Genomic DNA, 20,423 nt, shown 5'->3' with positions numbered 1-20,423 from the left:
TATTGTCAAGGTCAACTTTGCCTTTCATCCTTCTGGAGTTGATAAAATATCAGCCAAGTACTTGGGACAATAGTATCAATTAACCCCCACCTCAAAATTACTTGCTTTGTATTTAAATCAAAACCTGGTTGGCAAAATTAAAACTGTAGAAAATAAATAGTGGTATTTTTGACAGCTCTTTACATTCTGAGCTCAAATCCTGTCAAATTTCATCCCTCTGAGGATGATAAAATAAAGTAGCAGTCAAGTAGTGGTGTCAGTGATATTCACTAATCCCCTCCCATCAAAATTTCCGGCTTTGTGTCTAAAGTAGAAATAATTCTTAAAGTCAGTGAGCTGGCAGAAGCATTAGAACATCCAAAAAAACAAAACTTTTAGTTTTTGTTTCAGTTCTACATTCTAAGTTCAAAATCTACCAAGATTAACATTGCCTTTCATCCTTCAAGGGTCAGTAAAATAAAATACCAGTCAACTAACACCCTTCCTTCCAAACTGTTGATCTTGTGCATAAATTAGAAACCATTATTATTATTATTATCATAATTTTTGGGGATGGGTGATTGGGGATAAGTTGATAAAATAAATTATAAAAACTTGAAGAAAGCCTGTCCTCAATATCAGAGGTAGACAAAACAAAGCAAGTTTATTCTTTCTTACTATTTATTTATATGCATGACATTTTCACTTCCAAAATAACCACTAAATACGTACAATACATGACAAAACATGCTACAACAAACAAAAAAGCACAACATGAAAACAAAATGCATAACTGAATGAACAAAAAACGGAAAAAAGAATGAACATTTAAATGAATGAGAAATTGATAAAAATATTATAAACATCTTAACTGGCAGTTTGAAAAATAGCAGTGGTAACAACAGCTGTGGCAACATTCTTAAGTGACTCATCTTGTAGTTGTTTCAATCATTCATATAGCTGTTGTGCTTTAAAACTAATCTTGCTCTGATTCTAACACTAATAGAACTAACAGAATTTTTAAACATAACTTAGTTCCAAGAATCAAAAAGACTAGTTGAAAGAATTTTTGTAGGGCCCAATAGTGTTTCTTTACCATGGAATCTAATCCAAAGGAGAAAAAATGAAAATGTATATAGCTGTGCTTAAGAAAAGATGCATCTGGATTGAATCTTATCTCATAAACAACGACAAGCACTTCTAGACATCTTGAAGAAATCCTCTCAAATGAGAAAGGAAAATGTTACTGCATTATCTGCTGTATTTTCAAAACTGAAGACTTAGCTAAAACATAAATTAAAATCAATAGAATTTGTATCCCCCAGTACATGAGACAAAGAAGTACAAGATTGACAATTAGAAGCATTGAGAATGATGTAGATCTATGGGCAGGTTGTTACTTTTGTAACACAGTATGGGGGAGTGATTAAGGCAGGGCTAATGAAGGATCCCTAAAGGCCAAAGAGTCAGATGAGAACTGTGCCTAACTGAGGTCATCAAGACAAAGAGTATGAGATTGATAATTCAGGGCAATCACTACATTTACCAAGATAAGAACCACTTCAGAGCTTCTTGCCCTGAAGAATCAGAAAGATTAGTGGCAGAAAATCCTGAAATGAAAGTAAAGGAAATCATTACTGTCATTTCTGACAGCAACAAGAGCAACAGACTTCCTCTTCCAAAGCATAGTCAAAACTTCAGGAATAGCTAGAGAAATCATATTATACTCAGCCCCTGAACAGGCAAGTAGATATTCTCTCTCCTACCATTAGCAACCAGTAACACCACTCCATCCCCATGTGATGAAGAAGAAATAATAATTGTTGAAGATAATGAACACACAATCAAACATAACACAAAAGGGAAAAAGAATATATTGGAAAGGGAAAACAGAGTCAGTATTAAACAATTGAAACAAGTGAAAAGGAACAACTTTTACAATGTAACACTGATATCCCTCGTCAAAAAAAAAAAAAAAAAATGAGTTGGGCAAAGAACTGAGATTCACTGTGTCTCAAAAATCAAACTGGTAACTTATAGATAAAGTCATACATTTGTGATTCCATGGATAGTAAAAATTAACACATGCAGTTAGGTTTTTAAGATAGATGAAATGCAAAAGACAGAATGTGGTAAAAACAAAATTCAACATTCTGTCTTTATGACAATGAACTAAATAAATTTTACCTTGAAGATGTTAGTATTTTTCAACTTCAACTGACTCAAAAACTTTTAATAAGTGCAACAATAGCAGATTGACAGATACACAGGGCCCTTTAACCTGACCAATTTTTCATGTTATTTCCTTTAATCATATCTTGTTTTACATATTGTTTTATCATAATTCTATTTATTTATCATAAATGGAGTGGCTGTGTGGTAAGTAGCTTGCTGACCAACCACATGGTTCCACGTTCCATGTTAGTCTCTTAAAATTTTAATTTTTCCATTGAGTAGTTTCACCTTTTCCCCATCTTTGTATAATTTATATGGTCCTAACCTACATGTTTTTTCTTTGTTAATCCTTTGGTTAACATCTCTTAACATTTTTTAGCATTACTTTGAGTCCCTGTGGGTAATTAGGAAAAGATTGAAGGTGGGACATGTAGAGATTCCCATTTGGTGTATGCAGCAGAATGCACGAAACACAACTTGATTTATGTTGGTTGTACAACAGAACAATTAAAAGGTTTAATGGGCACAGATTCGATGTCAGGCACAATAACAGTAGTTCGACAGAACTTGCCGAACATTTCGTTTCAAGTGGCTGCAATTTTGAAAAAAACTTGAAAGTGCATATTCTCAAAAAATATTCTGGATCTGCTTCCCTTTTACTTCTCAGAATGCACAAGGTGAAATATGTTTGCGGGTTATTAACATCACACCCTGGAGGAATGAATAAGATGACAGGAGAATATCATCAAACTGTTTGATTAAATATTCTTCTTTTTCTTTTTTCTTTCCTCTCTTTTTTTTTCTGTCTTTTTCTTTTTGCCTGTTATAAAATTAAAACTTAAAGACTACTGATGTAATTCCATCAATGTGTGGACTCTGGTTGCTCTCGTTCATACTTTACATTTAAATTTCTATAATTTTGAATTTTTATCACTTCTTATTTTGAACTTGACAAAGACAGACTTACTGCTGAAATATCATTCAACCAATAAAATATCTACTACAATTGAATCGCGCTCTTCGTCTTGACTGCTTACCTTTGTGAAGAGTTATGTCAATCCTTTTTAAAATATTATTATTATTATTATTATTATTATTATTATTATTGTGGTGATGAACTGTTAAACTTATTAGCACACTGGGCAAAATACTCCAACATGTCATCCTTCTTTACATTTTGTGTTCAAATTTCACTGAAGTTTGACTTTGCATTTCATCTTTTCAGGGTTGATAAAATATGTATTAGTTGAGCACTGGGGTTGATTTAACTGACTTACCCCTCCTTTGAAATTGCTGGCCTTGTGCCAAAATTCGAAATCACTGGTGTTATTATTGTTAAGGTGGCAAGCTGGTGGAATTAATAGTGTGTTGAACAAAATGCTTAGCAGTATTTCATCTGTCATTACATTCTGAGTTCAAATTCTGCTGAGGTTGACATTTTCCTTCATCCTTTTGTGGTCAATGAAATAAGTGCCATTTGTGTGCCATGGTCAATGTAATTGACTAGCCCTCTCCTGACAATTTCAGGCCTTGTGCCTATGATAGAAATGATTTTTATCATCACCATATATATGTGCTGGCATGGTTATGTGGTTATGAACTTCACTTCACAACTATATGGCTCTGGGTTGGCAGCTTAAGCAAATATCTTCTACTATAGCCTCAGGATAACCAATATCTCATGAGTGAAATTGGTAGATAGAAACTAGGCAGGCTGTCATGTGTGTGTGTAAATGTTATTCCATGTGTCTTTATTAAGTGTCTTTGTTCACAGTCTCCAGTATGCAAAAACTCATGTAGTTAACAGCTTTCAGTGGGTAATGATCAATAGAATGAAAAAAAAATACCATACATGGAAAACAGTTAAAGGTTGGTAAAAGGATCAGCTTTTAATCATTGTTGTCCATTTATACATTACACATGTACACACACACAGACATACACAATCAAAGATTACTATTTCTGAGGATTAAAAAGATGGATATATATAATTAAATATTGATAATAATAAATTATTACTTTATATTTAGTATTGAGTACATTTAACCAATGTACATTGTACACACAAACACACACACATATATCTTATATCTTTGTAAGTATATTTCTGGTTTCATGTACTGCAGTCATGCTGGCACACTATCTTCATATGTCTTAGTTTATTATATATGATCCATTGCTTTTGTGCCATGACCCCATTTTAACTAGCAGAACCATTCGAGACAGTTGCCAACAGTAAAATACTGACTTTTTTCACATATTGACTTCATGTAGTTTAATTAATTACACTGTTCTCTCTCTCTCTCTCTCTCTCTCTCTCTCTCTCTCTCTCTCTCTCTCTCTCTCTCTCTCTCTCTCTCTCTTTTTTTTTCATCATGTAACCTCGTGGGCATCGGTACCATTTTCCTCTTTCTCCGTTCTTCCATTCTCCGAACTTTCCATCTTTCCGACGAAGGGCTACGCCCGAAACGTCATACTCTCTCTTTCCTTTCCTGAGCGTCCAATAATACTATCCATATCACGTCCTCACTTTGTTGTTTTTTTGTTTTTTTGTTATTGTGTTTTTGAACTATATATATATATATATATATATATATATATATATATTCCTTTTTAAGCCTACAAGAGTTGTCATACTTCTTTGTTTTGGAAGAGAGGTGAAAGGTTGGAAGTGGAGTTGAAGTATATTCATCTATTTAATTTCAAAAGCGCTTATAAATTAATCTGTGGAGCACTTTGAAGCGATTAGCACTAGGGGGATTTCTATAATTAGTATTTGTTACTGCTTTTATTTATTAATTTATATATTATGAATGACCAGAACAACCATGTCAGCTTGCATTTATCTCAGCCAGTTTGATGAATGGAGGATGATTGACCTGCTTTATTCCCTTTTTAAAGATTAATACCAGAGTTTTCAGCGAAGTAATCTCATTATCTGTTGATTTATCTATTATTTTTATGTCACTTTTCATTTTTTTTTTATGTATAGTATTTTTATGTATAGTATATTTATGTATAGTATTTTTTAACTGTGCTATCACTCTGCTTTTATTATTTGGCTGTTTCATTAGGCTGTGAACTTTCAGCAACAATGTTTAGTATAGGTGATAAATTATTGTAGCAAGTACAGAAATTAATTGATCCTTGATGCAAGCAATCAAATTACTGATATAATTTATGTTTTTTTATTATTTTTTTTGTTCATTTTCCCTAAGAACTGAACATCAACTCTCAATTGAAATTGTAAGTTTATAAATTTACATGTGTAAAATATTTCATAATGGGTGCTAAATATTTCCATCTGATAATGATAAAACCGATGCATACAAAACTAATGAAACATCAATACATACTGGAACATAGTGACATGTCTATTTTTTCTTGAATGATACAACTACTAAAGATGATAATGTATTTGTGTATTCCTTCCCTATTCCTACACAAAACAGATTAAGTTAAGCAATATTATGTAAAAGATATTATTTTTGTAATATCAACAACAGCTGTTTTAGATGGATTTTTCTATTCTGAGACTAACTAGATTAATTAAAGAGTTAGAAATTTGATATGTTTGACATAATTACTTTAAAAAATTAAGCAAAAAATGGATTTGTTGAGGAAAATAGTACTTTTTTCTTGGAAACAATGAAGAGTTCTGTTTTGACTTGCTTTGGTGAAAAGTTAAGAAAAATTGTTGCTCAGGAAGGTAACAATACTAAACCATGTTTGAAAAGTGTTTTGAAAATTCCAGTAACCCCAGCCACAGTATGTATTTAATGAAATATCTTATTGCTATGTAACTATATCGTTTTAATTTTTACCTATTTTAAACACTGCGCAAGACAATCACATATATTCAGTAATTGTTGAGCACTAGTGTCTGGCTACTTTTTAATTGATAATATGTAGACTTTAATCCATTAATTGGCTATCTAAGGTAATTTTTTTCATTGTTGTATAAAAATTATTTAAATTTATAAAATTAATACTTAAAAGCTGACAAAGCTAATTAAAACAATTTTATCTAAATTAAATCAGTTCTGTCAAAGCTAATTAAAACAGTTCTATCTTGTTCTCATTTTTAGAAGAGTCCTTATCTTTTGAAAGTGAACTTCAGATGCATACATACACACACAAACACATGCACACATGTACACACGCACACACACATACATACACACACAAACACATGCACACATGTACACACGCACACACACATACATACACACACACATACACACACAATGGACTTCTTTCAGTTTCCTTCTACCAAATTTACTCACAAGCCTTTGGTTGACCTAAAGCTATAGAAGAAAATACTTACTCAAGGTTTCAAGCAGTAGGGTTGTTTCTCAATCCCTGTTGTTGTGAAGCAAACTTCTCAATCAGAAATCCCCACCTGCACTTCAACAAAAACAATTTAACACTATCATTATTGCATCTACATATTATTAACAGCAGTAGTATGCTGCATACATTAGGCTGAGGAACTGTTCACTATTTGATAAGCCACTTACATTGTTTCCCCCCTCCCCCCGCCAAAAAAATTATCCTCTCTTGATACATGTGCATGTATTCTTCTTCCATATATTTTCACTGTAAATTCATTTTAACTGGCCATTTTCTTTGATTGAAAATCCTAACATTTCCAAATTGAGTCTTGGGTATTTACTAACATAACTGAGTGCACCAATGGTTATTAATGTGAATGTAAATTTATTATCAGAGTAGAGGAGTTGCTGTTTTGGAAACAGTTGTTCATAAACATTTTTCTTCTTGCTGGGTTTAGAAGTGACTTTCACATCTTTAGAGTAACTTAGCTCTATGCCAGTTATTTTCTGTCCCAAATAATTATGTCAGGTCTGTTATGCTTGCACTTGGTAGAAAGTTTGATGAGAATGTTCCATCAATATTCCTTGTATGTATATATTCCATAGCAGAGGTGTTGTTTATATTTATCTCAGGACAGCTTTCTTTGCAGATGGCATTATCTTTTATCTTGTACTTGTTTCAGTCATTAGACTATGACCATGCTGGAGCACTACACTGAAGAATTTTTAGTTGAATGAATTGACCCCAGAATTTTTTTAAAGCCTGATACTTATTCTGTAAATCTCTTTTACTGAACCACTAAGTTACAGGAACATAACCTCACCAACACCAGTTGTCAATTCTACAGGAGATCAATTATAACAAATATTCATTTTTAGATATAGTGAAAAATAGAAATGATTTTATGAAAAATCTATTATTTTTATTGTCATTCTATTTATAGTAGTAAAGTATGGACAACATTGTTCACAAGAACTCAGCTTTGTCATACAAAACAAAAAGCAACAAACTGGTAGCAGACTTAGTTAGGATAATGAATGTGTCCCCACTATGCGAACCCTATGAAACAAAAAAATCATGTACCGAACTTCATGCACCACATGCAATTCTCTGGATATGACCAAAGACTCGAGGTATTTCGTGTTGCAAGACAGTGTAGGAGAGAGAATAGTGATGTTGTAGGAGAGAAATGTGTTCGCATGGATGATGGTACGCTTGCACTAAATGAGGCTGCAAAGAAAGAGGTCTGGAGATGCCACTACGATAGATTGCTTAATAAAGAGAATGAATGGGAGAAAGAGAGCCTGCCGTATGTCGACCCAACAGAGGGACCAGCTATCCGAGTTGACAGTACCAGGGTAGATAAAGCAATTAAGAGTATGAAGACAGGGAAAGCCCCCGGCCCATCAGAAATCACTGCAGAGATGCTCAAAATATCTGGCAGTGTTGGCTACAGCCTAGTCACCCGTATTACGAACCAGGTGATACACGAAGGAGTCATACCCAATGACTGGTGTAGCAGCACCATAGTAAACTGCTACAAAGGTAAAGGTGACGCTTTAGATACTAATAATTACAGAGGCATCAAGCTGTTAGATCAGGTTATGAAAGTTATGGAGAGGGTCATAGCCCAACTAATTAGGGAGCAAATCAATTTAGATGAGATGCAGTTTGGGTTCGTGCCAGGTAAAAGCACCACTGATGCCATATTTCTAGTGAGACAGCTGCAGGAGAAATATCTAGCCAAGGATAAACCTCTGTACCTGGCCTTCGTTGACATGGAGAAAGCCTTTGACAGGGTCCCCCGATCCCTTATCTGGTGGTCAATGAGGAAACTTGGGATAGAAGAATGGTTAGTGAGAGCTGTGCGAGCCATGTACAGAGATGCTGTCAGTAAGGTGAAGGTTGGAAATGAGTACAGTAATAAATTCCGGGTAGAGGTAGGGGTCCACCAAGGTTCCGTCCTCAGCCCCCTCCTATTTATCATAGTCCTCCAGGCGATCACAGAGGAATTCAAGACAGGTTGCCCCTGGGAGCTCCTCTATGCTGATGACCTTGCACTAATTGCGCAGTCACTATCAGAACTAGAGGAGAAGTTTAAGGTGTGGAAGCAAGGACTAGAATCGAAGGGCCTTAGAGTCAACCTAGCAAAAACCAAAATCCTAATAAGTAGGAAGGTAGATAAAACACAAACCCCTTCAGGTAGATGGCCCTGCTCAGTATGCAGTAAAGGAGTAGGTAGTAACTCTATAAGATGTACCAGGTGCAAGCTATGGACACATAAGAGGTGCAGCAATATCAAACGCAGATTAACTACAAAGTTAGTTTTTGTATGTGGCAAATGTTCAGGTGCAATAAACACTGTAAACAAACAGGAAACAACTTCTATCTCATTCCAGGGAGAAAAACTAGAGGTAGTCGATAGCTTCCGCTATCTGGGTGACCAAGTTAGTAGTGGGGGTGGGTGCGTTGAAAGTGTAACTGCTAGAATAAGAATAACCTGGGCCAAGTTTAGAGAGCTCTTACCTCTGCTGGCGACAAAGGGACTCTCACTCAGGGTAAAAGGCAGACTGTATGACGCATGTGTACGAACAGCCATGCTACATGGCAGTGAAACATGGGCTGTGACTGCTGAGGACATGCGTAAGCTCGCAAGGAATGAAGCCAGTATGCTCCGCTGGATGTGTAATGTAAATGTGCATACCCGTCAGAGTGTAAGTATCTTGAGAGAAAAGCTGAAAATAAGAAGCGTCAGTAGTGGTGTGCAAGAGAGACGATTGCGCTGGTTTGGACATGTGGTGAGAATGAATGAGGATAGCTGCGTGAAAAAGTGCCACACCCTAACAGTTGAGGGAACCCGTGGAACCCAGGAAGACCTGGGCTGAGGTGGTGAGGCAAGACTTTCGAACATTGGGCCTCACCGAGGCGATGACTACTGACCGAGACCTTTGGAAATGTGCTGTGCGTGAGAAGACCCGGCAAGCCAAGTGAGATCATTGCCAGTGCCCCTGGACTGGCTCTTGTGCGGGTGGCACATAAGATGTACCATCCTGAGCGTGACCGTTGCCAGTACGGCCTGACTGGCCTTGTAGGGTTTTCGAGCGAGATCGTTGCCAGTGCCTCTGGACTGGCTCTTGTGCAGGTGGCACATAAAAGACACCATTTCGAGCGTGGTGTTTTCCTTCAGGTGGCACGTAAAAGCACCCACTACACTCTCTGAGTGGTTGGCATTAGGAAGGGCATCCAGCTGTAGAAACTCTGCCAAATTAGATTGGAGCCTGGTGTAGCCATCTGGTTGCACCAGTCCTCAGTCAAATCGTCCAACCCATGCTAGCATGGAAAGCGGACGTTAAACGATGATGATGCTGATGATGATGACCAGAAAGATAGGATTCGTGTATACAGGAGAGCTAGAAAGAAGTTAGATAGCATCATAAGTAATGAAGCTAGTGGTACCCACCCTAGATACAGAGTTAAAGAATGAAATAATATACAGTTTGTGACAAAGCAAACAGAAAGAACACATAGTACAGGGTTGACAAATATCAAGGAATGATGTTTGCAGAGGCCACACCCAATGGGGAACTAGCCCGTAGATTTAGAAGGCTATGAAGGAGACCAAACTTAACACTTGAAGCAATATGATGACAACAAACAGTCCTCCATACTCTATCAACATGCCAAAGACCAACATGCAGGCACACTGGGCCAACTTAACATCCACATTTTACCCAAGCACCTGAAGGACCCATCACTTATGAGTATGTCCTCATAAATGAAGCATTGCCTATACTAATTAGGAAATACACGTAGAAGGTAGTGATACCCCAATACCCATAGAATATGTATACATAAGTACATTTACTGGTAGGCTGTTATGTAGGCAAATCGACCCCAGGACTTATTCTTTGGAAGCCTAGTACTTATTCTATTGGTCTCTTTTGCCGAAGCTCTAAGTTACAGGAACGTAAACACACCACCATCGGTTGTCGTGATGTTGGGGGGGACAAACACAGACACACAAACATATACACACACACACATACATATATATATATATATATATATATATATACACACATATATATGATGGGCTTCTTTCAGTTTCTGTCTACCAAATCCACTCACAAGGCTTTGTTCGGCCCGAGGCTATAGTAGAAGACACTTGCCCAAGGTGCCATGCAGTGGGAATGAACATGGAACCATGTAGTTGGTAAGCAAGCTACTTACCACACAGCCACTCCTGCACCTACACACGCACACACATATATATATAGATATATATATAGGTAGGTAAACGGATATGTTGGTAAACAAATAAATACATAGGTAAGTAGATAAACAAGTACGTAGGTAATATGGACAGACAAGCACACACACACACTAAAGGAGATGGAAATACATAACTATACACACACACACACACACTCCACACACGCATACACACAAAAACACACATCCATGCATAACAGATGCACATACAAGGAAACACACATACACACACAAATACACAAATACACAAACATGCACACACACATATAAACACACGAATATGCAGAATACATACATACGTACACACACATACACATATATACATGCATATACACACACATGCATACATACATACATATGTGCATAGACAAGCACACATGAATGCTGGCACACACACATGCACACAAACAGACAAAAGGAATGCAGCTCAGATAAGGGACAGAGTCAACATCCATTGGCAAGGTTGCAAAAGCAATGAAAATTTTGGAAAAGAAAAAATATGAATAATAGATGAGTGAAAATTGAACCAGTGAGTGTTAGATATTAAGGCAGTAGGACTCTCCCCAGACACAGCAAAATTTGTTTCAATACACAAATTCACAAAACGAATCTTGCAAATCAGATACAAAATGCTATTAATCAAAGTATACAGTAATATAGATTCATTTCAGCTGATCTTACCAATCATTTTCATACAAGATATTAGGTACTTAGATGATTACCTAAGACTGGGTCATCAAGGTAGCTGCTATAGAATGGGGACACCTCTCAGTGACTGAGGGGAGGAAGTGTCACGTCTGGTTTGTGGGTGCTGTAAAAAAATAAAACAATGCCATGGGAGATGATTAATGATCAAATTCAATCAAGAGTTACCCAAAATACCTGAGTGAGTGGACACTGCCAGCAAAGTTGGGTTTGGGTGTGAGTAGTAGGAATTGATATGTGAACGGGGGAGGGGTTGAGGGTTGAGAGGGAGAGGATGTGGGTATGTACCCAAAAACCATAAACTCTGTATTAGTGCATTCATGTATTTATGTGTATGTAGTTGAGTGTCATCAATGTTTTGCTGGGCTCTCAGTTTATGGTGGTGAAAGGATTAATGACTATAAATGTTAGGGCTTCCTAACATTTTATAATCATGGTGGAGTAAGTAGGTAACCAATCACATATTTTCTTTCATGTGGTAACAAGTGGAAGATTTCTGTTTTGCAGTATAGGTAAATGTATGTGTGAAAAGAGCTCTTTAACGCTGAGTAAAGAACTATAATAAAGATGCCTCTTTACCCAAGAACCTACCTGAACTGCAAGAAGGAAATTTTCTGGCACTTCCTCACCTCCAGTATAGAGATCCATTCTCATATTTTCCATAACTGCCACACTGATAAGTGCAGTCATAGGTAATTGTCTAATGGATCCATAAAACTGTATACTTTGATTAATATACCTCCTCTTCAGACAAATATGTAAATGCCAATTTTTTTCTGACTTATGGATTCTTAGATGACTTACGTGCTCCCATGTGTTGCAGAGTATATGGCAATAGGCCACTTGCAATTTGTGACATATATATATATACTCTTTTTTAATCTTTTACTTGTTTCAGTCACTTGACTGTGGCCATGCTGGAGCACTGCCTTTAGACCCCAGGACTTATTCTTTGGAAGCCTAGTACTTATTCTATTGGTCTCTTTTGCCGAACCGCTAAGTTACAGGACGTAAACACACCAGCATCGGTTGTCAAGCAATGTTGGGGAGACAAACACACACACACAAACATATACACACACACATACATATACATATATATAATATACATATATACGACGGGCTTCTTTCAGTTTCCATCTACCAAATCCACTCACAAGGCTTTGGTCAGCCTGAGGCTATAGTAGAAGACACTTGCCCAAGGTGCTATACAGTGGGACTGAACCCGGAACCATGTGGTTGGAAAGCAAGCTACTTACCACACAGCCACTCCTACACCTATACAGTCACTCATACGCCTGATGATGATGATATATATATAATCCAATACAAGGAAACAAGTTCCTCTTAGAGGGATGGAAACATCCAAGTTTCACTGGCTCAACTGGTTTAATACCCAATATAGTAGTAAAAATTATCTACAATACAAATGGGTATATATACTATATACAAAATAATAAAACAAAAATGGAGAGTTCAAACTAACATATGTTAATAAAATAACATGTCGGTTTGAACTCACCATTTTCTTTTTATTATTATCATTATTATTATTATTATTATTATATACATATAGGCGTAGTAGTGGCTGTGTGGTAAGTAGCTTGCTTACAAGCCACATGGCTCTGGGTTCAGTCCTACTGCGTGGCACCTTGGGCAAGTGTCTTCCACTATAGCCTCAGGCTGACCAAAGCCTGTGAGTGGATTTGGGAGACGGAAACTGAAAGAAGCCCATCGTATATATGTATATATATATATATATATATATATATATATATATATATATATATATATACATATGTGTGTGTGTCTGTGTTTGTCCCCCCCACCACCATCGCTTGACAACCGACGCTGGTGTGTTTACATCCCCGTAACTTAGCGGTTTGGCAAAAGAGACCGATACAATAAGTACTAGGCTTACAAAGAATAAGTCCTGTGGTCGATTTGCTCGACTAAAAGTGATGCTCCAGCATGGTCACAGTGAAATGAGTGAAACAAGTAAAAGAATAAAAGAGTAAAAGAGAGTAAAAGAGTATATATATATATATTACATGGAAAAATGTGAGCAAGAGAATATTCTTAAACTTATAAACCCGAAGAAGTACAGGACAAGTTATTACACTTGGAAAAGTTCAGGACAATTTATTACATCTGATAAAATACAGAACAAGAAAATTTTTACTTAAAATAATGCAGCTAAGGATAACATTTCAAATGAAATATTTAGGTTTTGAAAATATTAGCTTTTATTAAGACTAAAAATTTTACTATTTGTTATTACTTGTTACTTCTATTAAAAATAATAAATAACTCAAAATATTTTTGTACTTAAAAAAATTCATTCTTTAAATTATTAATTAATAATTAGAAAGTTGAAAATAGGTTATAAAAATTACAGTAGTACATAATTAGTACACTAATTAGAATAATACAATCTACCTGTAACAACAAATTCACAGTAAAATTTGCTTGAGTTATTGCCTAAGTTACTGCCAAGTCTTCACATTTTTAGTCTTGACCCAATGCCTATCTTTTACATAATGAATTTGCCTACCATATATACTATAATACTTTGCATAAAACTTTAGCTATATTGGTACTTCTGGATCTCATTTTTTAAGTATTCTAGTGTGTCAATATTTCACCAAAATGATGGTACCTTTTTTAATTATAATGTTACTTTGTAAATTGAAGTCAAATGATTTTTAATATTCAAATTTTATCCATAGCTGCAATATTTTACGTATAAATTTTCTTGTTCTGTACTTTACCAGAGGTAATAAGTTGTCTTGAACTTTTCCAAGTGTAATAACTTGTCCTATATTTTTCCAGGTTTATAAGTTTAAGAATATTATTTCTCTTGCTCAAATTTTTCCATGTAATCCATGTTTTTTCCAGGCTATGCTATTATGCTGAATAATAATGTGTTGATTTTTTTCTTCTACTTTTATTAATCCCAGGCTCTGGATTCAATTTTACCCCACCAATAATGAGAAACATTAAAATTTAAGCATGCAAGCAATATTTATTTTTAAAAATAATGGACTGCTTGTTTTGTATATATAATTATTATATTCAAAAAAATTACAAAAAAATGTGCAAAAAATAAAGACTTCCTTTTGTACCCCCCACCCCTAAAAGGCCCTTTCTTTTTTTTTTTTTTACAGAAACCCTCGTTTTCAGGTACAGAGATTCTGAATGTGAAAAAAATTTCAAAATTTCAATCCCCCCTCCCCTTGGTATAAATCTATGCAGAAAGATGATTAGATTGATCACATAGTTTTTTCATTATTAGGCAGCGAGCTGGCAGAAATGTAAGCACACCAGGCAAAATGCTTAGCGGTGTTTTGTTTGTCTTTATGTTCTGTGTTCAAATTCCGCCAAGGTCAACTTTGCCTTTCATCCTTTCAGGGTCAATAAATTAAGTACCAGTTGCATACTGGGTCCATCTAATTGACTGGCACCCTCCCTCAAAATTTTGGGCCTTGTGCCTAGAGTAGAAAAGATTATTTTATTACAAATACTGTGTAGCAGTAAGTTACAATAAAGTGTTCATTTATTCTTTTATTTTGTTTGGTCAACTGATTTCATTTTCAGGCATTGTGTATACGCACTCATATTGTTTCATTTTCTATCATCGCGCGTTCCAAGGTTTATCTGCCATAAATTCCAACGGTATATAACTTGAAATTTCTTTGATATTTTCAACGAATTCGTGTTGAATGTGCATCACATGCAGATGTGTGTGGGTGTGTCAAGAGTGTTTGTTGGAGATTTGGCTGTTATTTCGGTACTCATATTTTTTGTAACTGCCCTTTCAAGTTTCATTTTGTAGAAAAACAAAAAACACTTTGTTAATTTCCAATACTTTCAGTTGTAAAACAAAAATAAACAAAAAAAAGAACACTTTAACTTTTTGTCACACAGTATATATAATACCTTTTTTTACTGTGGGAAACTTCTCTGAAATTTTATCGCCAAGAAACAAAGCCAGCCAGTATGGGATTTTGTCGAAACTCATCTCCACCTCTAGGAATAACTTTTACCAAAAAAATTCTGATATAATCGGCTTCTAAGCCATATGAAACGTATATGTAAAAAGTTTTATTAAAAAATATGTGCGAAAAAGTGTTTGTGTGAGATTTGGCTGTTATTTCTAGCATGTGGATAGACTACTTGAAGGCTTATTTAATGTGTACTGCCTTTTTTTGCCAATTTTTTTTCAGATTTGTAATTTCCGTACCTGAAAACGGGCGTTTTTGTAAAATAAATAAAGGGGTGGGGTGTTTAAGGGGCGCAAAGGGAAGTCGGCGGGGATCTTTTCCTTTTGATGGGCAGCTTAATCAATTAATTTTCTTTAACTAAACACTTTGAAACTTCAGATAGTGGTAGAGTGTGTCATATAGAACAACTTTTACTCTTAGCGTTGTTGAGAAAAGTTTCTATTTCCGAAGCTATTTCGTGTTAAAGTTGTCGTATTTTGGTAATTTCAATCAATCAATGACATGTATTCAGCTGAATAAAATTACTGCTGTTGTTTGTCAACAACAACTTCCGGTGGTGTATATTTCGTTTGTCACTGTTACCTGCTAATAAAGAAATTTTAAACCAAAATGCATACTATTATAGTAGTGTCCTTGGAAGAGCTAAATATAAGGGAACTAATTAATGTATCTTTGAAGATTCAACGGGAATCTTAGATAAATCTCACTCTCACACCCTGATAAAAATAATTTTAATAAGTTTAGAACTGAGTCTAAAAGTAGAACTGTGTTGGACAATAAGTTCTTGCCTAAGCAGTGTCAATAATAGCCTTAATAGCTCATGAATGGTGATGAATTCCACTAAATTACAACATAAATATAAGCAAAATACTACCTGTATTATATAAGTGTAATTACAGCTGGAAAGTAGGCAGTAATTTACTTGTGAGTAAGAACCAAGCTACTTCTCTAGGCATAGCTTCAGCAGCCAAGATTCATAATGACTGCTATGAACCCAGGAGATTCAAGAAAAATACAGGTAGATTACATAACAAGGAAGTGATCTAGCATAATCCATCTAATGTTCTAAATGTAAATCCTAGATTGCTTAATGTATTTTTTTCACAATCTTGGAAAGAAACTTCCCTCCTTCTAGGAGATATAAGAAAATCTTTAACATGCGCATGATTAAATCTTCATATTCAACAACACTAAATGTTGCTGAGCGTATAAAAAGTTGAAGAATATATTTACAAATAATGTAGAGAACCAGAACGTTTCTAATTTTAATCCTAATTTCCAGCATGGAAAATTTTGAACTCAGCTGTTAAAGTAACAGTGTGGATAACAGAATATCTGACAGCTCACAGATGGTAGAAATAATATCTATGGCACTAACAGATAGCAGTAATGAATGTGAGAACAACCAAAGTAGGCATAATAAAGTAAGAAATATTAGAACAAGTAGGTATAGCTCTAATTTGAATAATAATAATAATGAATCCAGATGTCTTGTTAACACCACCAACCCTAGAAATAGTGCTTCAGCTTGGAACTTGACTATGTGCTATTTTAGGAGACTTATCAAATACCCTCTGAGAAAACAAATGTTTTATTGACAATGTGATCTACAAATGTTCAATCCTAATGTCCAAAACAATATATAATTATATTGGCATAGCTTCAAACTATTTTAAAGTTAGATTACATAATCATTTTCACAACTTTCAAACAGAGGAAGCCCAACCATATATTATTATCTAAATTGATTTGGAAATTGAAACAAGGTAAGGAATATTTGATCCTTTGGTCAATAATCAGATATTCAACGTCTTGTATGGGAGGCAGTGGCAATTGCACATTGTGTTACATTGAGGCACTTGCTATGATAAACTGCAGGGGTATCCTCAAAGAGAGATTTGATGAGATCATTATTAGATGTCTCCATTTTATGAAGAGAACATTTCTACATAATACTGGTCAACTAATTTTGTTTACTCATATATTGGAAGAGAGTGTAAATCTTGGGTTTAATTTGGGTGGCTATTTCACAATTCACTTTATGACCTCTAGCCTAACTAATGAATAATGGTATAGATCATAGATATTTCTCCAGCTATAAACTTGTATATGTATGTCCATCAGTATATGCAAACTATGTTTTCTCTTTTTAATATGAGTCTAATACTGATCCTTATGAAATGAATCATGCCATTGGATTGTTCTTGTGTATGAACTATATTTTATGGATTTACAGTTCCCAACTATTATATTGACCATTCTTCTTCTTTTTAACTCAAGTTTTGTTGGAACTCTTGGAGTCTTGCATGTATAGCAGGCTTACTGCTTGCAGCTTATGGTGCCATGCTATCTGTTCTTTTCAACTTTCTAATGTCTTCCTAATTGTTCTGACCATGCCAAGGAGGTAAACCTTTTGTAACAGTTCTACTGGGCATTCTATTGTGATTTCCTTTATATTTCTCTTGATGCCTTCTGATACTGTCCCCAAGGACCCAATTGGCACTGTCTTCACTTTCTTTATTTTCCATAGCTGGACTATTTCATCTTCCTTCTTGATTATTCATGGGTCAATTATATAGCTTATGTGGTATATCTTGTCCATCTCCACTAGGTCCAGTTTGTTATGCTCTAGCACCTAATCTGTCTGGATTTGAAAATCCCACAGAATTTTGCAGGTCTCCTGCTCATACCACATCTTGTCTCTCTCTAGACCCAACTTTTTACACAGAATGTAGTGACACTCATTGTGTCACCGCAACTTGTAATGGTTTTGGCTAAGTCTTGGGCATTCATTCATGATATGGGCAATAGTTTCATCCACTCTAATACACTATTACAGATGTGGCACAGCAGAGACTACTGCTCATTCCCAAGGTTGATCTTCCAGTTTGTGGTCAAAACTTGGTCTTGCACTGCCAGTATGGTGCTCTCAGTCTCTTTTTGCAGTGCTACCTTTCTTCAGCTGGTCTCACCTATATTTTTCAGCAACTTTGGTTGTGGCTACCTGGAATTGATTGTGTAATCTCTTGTGTAATGTTTCTTCGTGTCCATTTTATATTTCTTGCCTTGTTTTTCCCTTTTTCACTACTTTCAATACACCCTCATTCCTAACTGATACTAACAAGGTTTCTTTACCTTAGGATACTAGCAACGTTTCCTTACTTTAAGCTCTTGAGTTCGATATGTATGCAGTCTTCTACACTTATCAGTCCCCTTCCTCCATTTACTGGTCTTCATGTATAGGTGATCAGTGTCTGCACGTGGATGTTGGCCTCTGTTTATTGTTTTATAACATGATTACTCTATGTCACTTTTATTTCCTTCACTATAACAGTGTGATATATAGTACCACATAATGGGGTAGCCATCAACTGTCTCCACTTAATGTATTCCCTAATACTTTGCCACAACTGTAACCAATCCAAAACAACTCTCAACAATTTCCTGTGACTCCATGAACTCATGAATGACACCTTTTACCTTCCTGCGATTTCTCATCTCTCTCAGTCAAACACACTGCTACTTATACAAGTTTGGCTAGTCCATTCCCACAGAGGGTGTTATGATTCTCGCCATAACATCTCTTTTGAGATTTGACTTCTGTAGGAAGTGCAACTTGTTTATTTAATTTTATTCTATTTTTCTTTTTTTCATCATCACCTCTTCTTGTTTTGAGATTTAAATTTCCTCAGAAGTTTTAATACCTCTTTTGCTTAGGGATTATTTCTGGTCATTCTGTTTGATTGCGTTTACTATTGCTGATTCACTTAGATTCAACTTCTTTTAACATTGGAACATCAAACAAGTCATAACAAACAGTATTACTTCTCTTTCTTCAGTATGTCTAGTCTTCAACTGGTTCAAGTGACATTTGTGCTTGCCTATCTAGATATTTTATTATGTACATCGTACTGCCTATTCTTTTCATCACTATGCCATCTTTTCAACCTTGACTTCCATTCTTATATATTTTGAAATGAACTTTATCTCCCACATCAAAATACTTTGTTGTGTTTCATAGTGTTTCCCTATAAGTTTTTTTTTTTTTGTAGGTAACAATTTATCAAAAATTGATTTTATCTTCCAGGCAAACATTAACTCTGTGGGTGACTTGCCTGAACAGGTGTTTGGGTTAGGTGTTATCCTGTAAACGACTCCTATGATCCTGTTTACCTATTATTATCATTGCCATTATTGTTAGCACCATTATTATTTCTGTTATTTGTTGGTATTGTTGTTGTCAGTGGTGATAGCTCTGTTGCAATATGTGTTGTTACTGAGTTGTTGCTGCCGTAGTTGTCATTATTTAAGTTAACTTCTAATCTTCTATTGGCTCAATGGAACTGTGGCTGTCATTGCCAATATTGGTGCTTTTCTGTGGTTGGCACTGTTTTTGCTTTGTTTCTGTTGTGACTGCCTTCTATAGTCATGTTGGCTGTGTTGCTGATGCCATCATTGCCATTTTTTTTGAGATGTTAGTTTTGATTTTGTCTTCACTACTTTCTTTAGCTATTGAGAGATGGCGAAATTCAGCCTGTTAGTTTTGCAGCTGCTATTGCTGTGCAGGTTGTTTGATTGCATGGGTAATTGACAGATCTGGTGGTCAATAGGGGCACAGGCAGGAAGCAATTTCAGAGAGGAGCAGGTTGGACAGAACGTAGCTACAATACAGAAATCTCTATATATTTATACCAATAGACATATATATGTAGCTATTCTATAAACATCTCAAAGTTTTGATTTACAGACAGGGCTATTTCAAAGTTTGAAATAACAGAAACATGCTTACAAATTTAGCATTGAATAGCAGTCATACCAGATAGATAGACAAAGATGGGGGAGAGGAAGATAAAGAGAGTGAAGCATCCAATATGCCAACGTGGGGATAGATTGGATAGAACATAGCTATTCTGATCAATTTAGATCAGTCAAAAGCATTTGATAGGGTCAACC

General features: G+C 35.4%; 1 protein-coding gene across 22 annotated transcripts in view; it reads left to right on the top strand.

The window, feature by feature from the left end:
- LOC106875847 (coiled-coil domain-containing protein CG32809) overlaps window positions 1-20,423 on the top strand; it is a 931,982-nt gene that overhangs the window by 302,891 nt on the left and 608,668 nt on the right. Inside the window, exon 1 of one of the 22 annotated variants that reach the window (XM_089357319.1) lies at window positions 4,829-5,922. The exons of 20 other annotated variants lie outside the window; for them this stretch is intronic. In XM_089357319.1, the coding sequence (XP_089213445.1) occupies window positions 5,803-5,922 (120 nt within the window). In that variant the 5' untranslated portion in view covers window positions 4,829-5,802. Of the gene's footprint in view, window positions 1-4,828; window positions 5,923-20,423 lie in introns of those variants that run through there. One more of the 22 variants, XM_089357318.1, reaches the window with a different exon arrangement.

This window comes from Octopus bimaculoides, chromosome 9 (assembly GCF_046866305.1).
Source record: "Octopus bimaculoides isolate indiv1 chromosome 9, ASM4686630v1, whole genome shotgun sequence".
NCBI lineage: Eukaryota > Metazoa > Mollusca > Cephalopoda > Octopoda > Octopodidae > Octopus > Octopus bimaculoides.
This window is presented reverse-complemented; position numbering and strand designations above follow the sequence as displayed.